At 55.9% G+C, this 5,656-nt stretch overlaps 2 protein-coding genes across 2 annotated transcripts in view; both read left to right on the top strand.

Annotated features, from left to right (window-relative positions):
• The window catches only part of Slx1a (SLX1 homolog A, structure-specific endonuclease subunit), a gene marked incomplete in the record, with an annotated part of 2,643 nt that extends 1,465 nt beyond the window's left edge, over positions 1-1,178 (top strand). Inside the window, 4 exon segments of the mRNA XM_013504818.1 lie at positions 1-197; positions 586-713; positions 883-970; positions 1,048-1,178. Of these exon segments, the coding sequence (XP_013360272.1) occupies positions 1-197; positions 586-713; positions 883-970; positions 1,048-1,077 (443 nt within the window).
• A 2,419-nt stretch (positions 1,179-3,597) lies between these two features.
• LOC102010175 (sulfotransferase 1A1-like) overlaps positions 3,598-5,656 on the top strand; it is a gene marked incomplete in the record, with an annotated part of 3,175 nt that continues 1,116 nt past the window's right edge. Inside the window, 6 exon segments of the mRNA XM_013504817.1 lie at positions 3,598-3,717; positions 4,370-4,521; positions 4,619-4,744; positions 4,828-4,922; positions 5,410-5,536; positions 5,627-5,656. Of these exon segments, the coding sequence (XP_013360271.1) occupies positions 4,374-4,521; positions 4,619-4,744; positions 4,828-4,922; positions 5,410-5,536; positions 5,627-5,656 (526 nt within the window).

Here is a 5,656-nt window from a genome sequence, read left to right as displayed (position 1 = left end):
CGCCGCCCTGGGTGCGGCTGCCGCTCACCCTGCGCTGGCTGCGCCCCGACTTCTGCCGCGACCTCTGCCCGCCGCCGCCTCCGCACGTGCCGCTGGCCTTCGGGCCTCCGCTCTCACCCCAGGCCTGGAACGACAGCAAGCAGGAGACAGTCGAGGGTGCCGAGGACCAGTGCGCCCTGTGCGCCTGCACGCTCCAGGTGAGATCTCTGCAGGGATCTGGGACCTCGGGTTCAGAGGGCTGTGGATGGGTGCGCGGCGAGGCCCATCGCTGGCTTGTGTAGTCCTTGGGGCTGTTCCTGGACACCTCAGTACCTCCCGGGAGCACCTGTCCTTTCCGGTGGCCTGGAAGGCGCCTCGGTAGATCCTGGACGACACTGCCTTCCCACGAGGTCTTTCCCGGCTCTCCATCTGAGATTGAGTCTTCCCTGTGCATGTCCCTGCCTCTCTTCCCTGAACTCTGCCTAACACAGCTTAAATTTGTCATCAGTCTCCCCACCCTTCACCCTAAGTCCTGGAGGGAGTTCTTGTGCTTCTGTAAATGTGAGTGACTCCCTGCACCCCTTCCCTGCCTGCCACCTTCAACAGGATGAAGAGGTCCCTCTGCGTTGTCCCCATCCCGGCTGCCCCCTGCGGGCCCATGTGATCTGCCTGGCAGAGGAGTTCCTCCAGGCGGAGCCAGGGCAGCTTGTGCCCCTAGAGGGTCAGTGTCCTAGGTGAGTCTGATCTTTCTCCCTTAGCCTGGTCTAGTCCAAGGTGAGGGTGCCCAGTGGGCCGGCCCAGGCCAGGCCAGGTCAGCCGAGTCCTCATCTTGGCAGCCAGAGCCCAGGCTGGAAGGGGCTTGTGGTGCCTGACTGTCATCTCGTCCAACTGCACCCTTGGTAGGTGTAAGAATTCGCTGCTGTGGGGAGACTTGGTCTCACTGTGTCGGATGGGATCTGAGAAAGACAATGATGACTCAGATTTCGAAGAGGTGAGATGGCCCTGGCCTCAGCTAGGTTACCTGCTCCATCCTTGGGCTGCCTCTTACAGACTCCCTTGTCTCCTCAGGGACACTGGACAGACCTCCTGGAGACCTGATCCTCATTGTCCCCAACTACGCCCACTATTTCTTTTGTATTCCCCTTTCTGCTAGGATCTGTGCAGTTTTTACTTGAGTAAATAAAAACTCTGAAAAAGAATACTTTGTGCTGTTTGTGAGGGTCTGTTGTGCTTTAGGGGATATTTTGCAAGGGGAACAATATAATACAGGACACATAGTTTATAAGATTATTTATAATAGTCACCCAAAGAATCATATACAAGAGAGTGCAGGAAATCTATCCACACACTAAAGATCAGAGAATCCAGCTGAGGGCCTGGGTCCCGCGATAATGTCCTGCATGAGTCCAGCTGAAGACCTAGAGCTAATAACAATGCCTCCCATGAGTCCAGCTGGAGGCCCAGAGCCCACAACATTTCATGCAGGGCTGTTTCACGGATCTGTGCTGGGAAGGCCCAAGGTCAGTGGTGGAATCTAGGAAGTCTGTACCAGCAGGATGAAGGATCTGTGCTAGCATGCTGAGCCAGGACGCATGCTCAAAATAAGAACCAGAGCTCCCCTGAAAAGTACCACAGCCATCCTCAGCAACAGTGAGGTTCCTAGTTCCTCTGGTGACCAGGACAGCCAAGTTCCCATCAGGAAAGCCAATGCAGCAAGCTTCTCCTTGAGACCGGCCGTGCACCATCTTCCCCTCCGGAGCCAGGAAGCGATGCCCAAAGTGAGGGCCAGAGCTCCCCCAAAGTGAACCAAAGCCATTCTCAGTGCCAACGAGGTCCTGAGCTCCTCAGAGGATGAAAACAGCAGAGTTCATCAGGAAAGCCAGCATGACGAGCTCCAACAGAACCAAAAGCCTCTCTCCGCTCCCAACAGCCTCTTTAGTTCCCAAAAGCCTTTTTTCTTCCCCAGTTCTGCCTCTTATGCTGCTGGCAACAGTCCCCAGGTGGGCCTCCCACACGCAGCACCACGCTGACTCAGTTCAGCTGGGGGTTATAAGTTGACCACCAGTTATCCCACCAGTTATCCCACCGCAGGTCGTTGATGTGCAACAGAGGGGGAGTAGGGGATGCTGCCCCACTATGGCACCACCCTCTCTCCTGCCTGGCAAGTCTCTGCCTTGATTTCCCTGTTATTCCTCAGGTCATATGATTCTTCGAGAGCTTCAGAAAATAGAACCTGTGATTGGAATCCTCCCACTCCCAGTGCCCAAGTACACTTTAGATTTTAATCCAGACTATAAAGACAGGCTGAGGAGGAAGGAAGCAGGTCCCGCTCTGGTCCTGCAGCTGTCCCCAACCCAAACTCTACCCCTCTCATGCAAAACCCCCTGTCATCTTAGAGAAACAAAAGCACCCCAGGATGTGATTTTTCCTCCAATTATGAGCGATGCTCCTGCGGTCCTTTGGTTGCCAGGAGTGAGGGGCTACCTCCTGGGGATATTAGACTTCAGTGCCTTGATTCTCTCCTGTGCTGCCCGAAAAAGAGCCCTACTTGCTCTACTCTGGCCCTGATTGCTTACCACTACCCACTCACGTCACTCTGGACTGGCCCTGTGGTCAGAGCCAGAAGTTCCTGGAATCCCCTGTGGGCTGCTCCATTCTGAACTCCTGGTGCCTGGGAGGCTGCCCCAGAACCACCGGGAAGGTGAGTGGCCCTGACCTCTAGCTTTCCCTGTCTATCCCCTATCTTGAGTGCGTCAATTATAAAAGCATTCTGCTGACCTGCCATGGAGCCATGGAGATTTGGTAATGGTGGTGTATCGGGATCCAGGCATAGGACCATCGATTTCCTGCTCAGAGGTACGATGACAGAATAAGATACAGACAAAATACATATTTTAGTTACAAGGAGCACAGGGATGGTCAAAGCCCAACAATGGGTTAAGACCATGGGGCACAGTGTCTTGGGCTTTTATTACGTGCACAGCTTGACTGGGGGGTGTGCTGGCGGGATGCAGGAAGCAATGGGGGTGAACTGCTGACAGGGTCAAGGTTCGGAACTGAGGAACGATGCATTTTTGGGTAATCACTCAGGAACAGATCATGGTTCACCGGTAACCTGTCTGTCTGCTAACTGGATTGCTGAGATAGACAGAATTTGCCCAAATCAAAGCCCTCAGCTGCCATGTGAGCTTGCTTTGAGGCGTCAGAACTTCACAGGCTGTTTGCTGGCCTCGGCTCTGGCCGCTGGCTTGAACATGAAGCTGTCCCTAAGCCAGCGGGGGGTCTCACCACAAGTCATGCAGGCCTAGGACAGACTCTCAATTTATTAATATTAGTTATTGCCTGCTTGTACCTCGTCGGGCTGTCCTCAGCAGTGGGATCTGGTGAGTCGCCAGACTGCTGCTCAAAAGGGAATCGAACCAATTCAACCCTGGCCACTGTCCCCTAGTTTCAGACCTTTGGTTTTCTACATACTAAACGTGCATTTTCTGCTTTCAGACCCCTCTACCCTTGGTTCCAGCCCGGGTGCTAATGAAAGTAAGAGATTTCCCCACACTAAACTCCACCCCATGTTTCCAAGGGCACAGCCAGTCCCAGCGCTAGTTTCACATCCCTCCCAGTTTGGAATTGGGAAACCTCCGGTTCAGAGGTTTGCACCGTCCTACACTCTGCGCACTGCTCCCTCGCTAAGGCACCGCACGCCCAGCGGACACCAACGCCAGGATCCTGAGCTGCCGGGTAAGTGCCCCGTGGGGCTGGCTGTCCCAACTGCCCTGTCCCGCCCTGCTCCTGGCCCCCACATCCTCAGAGGGCCGCCCAGCCCCCAGGGCTCCATCAGGCTCCTGGGTGACCCCTGGCTGTGGCCTGTACCCTGCCTGTTCTTTCCCATGGACGTCTCATCTCAACAGGACAACTCCTGCCTGAGCCCCGCTCCCTTCTTTACCTGAGTTATCAGTGTTTTTCTTCTCGACATACAACACTGCTCCCCAAACAAGCATAGTTGCGCAACTGCTCATGTTTGTCTTGGAGCCCAGGTTGTTTGGCTGGTTAGGTGGATTTCTAGGTTTGCTGGCCAGAAAAGTTTCCCTGTGGGAGGCCCAGGGAGCTCTCGAAAGGACCCATATGGAGGAGAGCCTGGTAGGTGCAGGCTAGGAGCCACAGCAAGAGGTAACTAAACTAAGCAAGGCTGGCTGCCAAGTGTGTGAAAGGGCGGGGACCAAAGGAGTGTCTGAAGTGCCACGACAAAGTCCTAAAGAGCTTTAAAAACCTGGACTTTGGCTTCTACCAGAGAGTGCTATAATTGGTTAGGGTTAGGGCTAGATTAATATGAGTTCCTCCTGGTGGTGGGCCAGTGGCATTAAGGGCAGCCTGTGTCTCTCGCCCGAGGCAGCAGCATGGAGCTGGTCCGGGACGGCTTCCGCCTGCCGCTGGCTTACGTGAAGGGGGTCCCGCTCATCAACTACTTTGCAGATGCCATAGAGCCGCTGCAGAGCTTCCAGGCCCGGCCCGATGACCTGCTCATCAGCACCTACCCCAAGTCGGGTAAGCAAGGAGGCCACCCTCTCCTGGGCTGCGGTCCCTGCTTGGCGAGCAGGGCCTGGCTCTGAGCTCCGTTCACCTCCACGTTCTCTCTTCCCAGGCACCACTTGGATGAGTGAGATACTGGACATGATCTACCAGGGCGGTGACCTAGAGAAGTGTCGCAGAGACCCCATCCACACGCGGGTGCCCTTCCTTGAGTTCAAGTGCCCAGGGGTTCCCTCAGGTGTGTTCTCGTGACCGGGGGCAAGAGAAGGGGGGAGGGGGACTCTGCTCCAGCTCAGCAGCTGTCCCCCGCCCATGCCTTAGGGCTTGAGAGTGTGAAGGACACCCCCGCCCCACGGCTGCTCAAGACGCACCTGCCTGTGGCCCTGCTCCCCCAGACTTTGCTGGATGAGGTCAAGGTGAGTGCACTGCGGCTGTCCCAGCTCTGGCCCTACTCTACTGGGTTTCTCTGAGCCTTGTCTAACGTCCTATGAGGCGGACACGTGCCTGTCCCTCGGGTGGGGTTCACAGACCAGGAGGACAAGACTCTTCAGTGCAAGCCAGAGAAATGCAGTGCAGGCACTCACAAGTCTGTACAGGACAAGGCCGGTGAGACCCTCCTGTCTTGTTCCAAATCTCAGTGTAGCACTGAAGAGGATCAGATCAGTATCAGATACAGCTCCTGGACCAGCCAGCATTTTGGCACCAAAGCAGAGTGAAAACCCCAGCCCTACCCAGAGGATAAGGTCTCTAGGAAGTCAGCCTGCAAGCCTGTTTCCTCCGCTGCACTGAGAGATAACCTCCTCCAGGGTGCCTGGAGTGACAGGCGGCCGGATTGGGGAGCAAGTCTGCTGTGGCGTGTGCTGTGTGGTGAGCGTGCCTGGCATTTGGTCATCTGCCCTGCAGGTGATCTATGTCGCTCGCAACGCAAAGGACGTGGCCGTCTCCTATTATAACTTCTACAACATGGCCAAGTTGCACCCTGATCCAGGCACCTGGGACGGCTTCCTGGAGAAGTTCATGGATGGCGAAGGTGGGCCTCACTCTGAGGAAAGAGGGGCTCACCACGCCGAGGGCAGTCAGCTCAAACTGAGACTGTGCTGTCTCGTGCCCCCTCCCTCAGTGTCCTACGGGTCTTGGTACCAGCACGTGC

This window comes from Chinchilla lanigera, unplaced genomic scaffold, assembly GCF_000276665.1.
Source record: "Chinchilla lanigera isolate Chin_1 unplaced genomic scaffold, ChiLan1.0 scaffold00092, whole genome shotgun sequence".
Classification (NCBI taxonomy): Eukaryota; Metazoa; Chordata; class Mammalia; order Rodentia; family Chinchillidae; genus Chinchilla; species Chinchilla lanigera.
The sequence above is the reverse complement of the archived record's forward strand: the minus strand, read 5'-3'. Positions and strand labels throughout refer to the sequence as shown.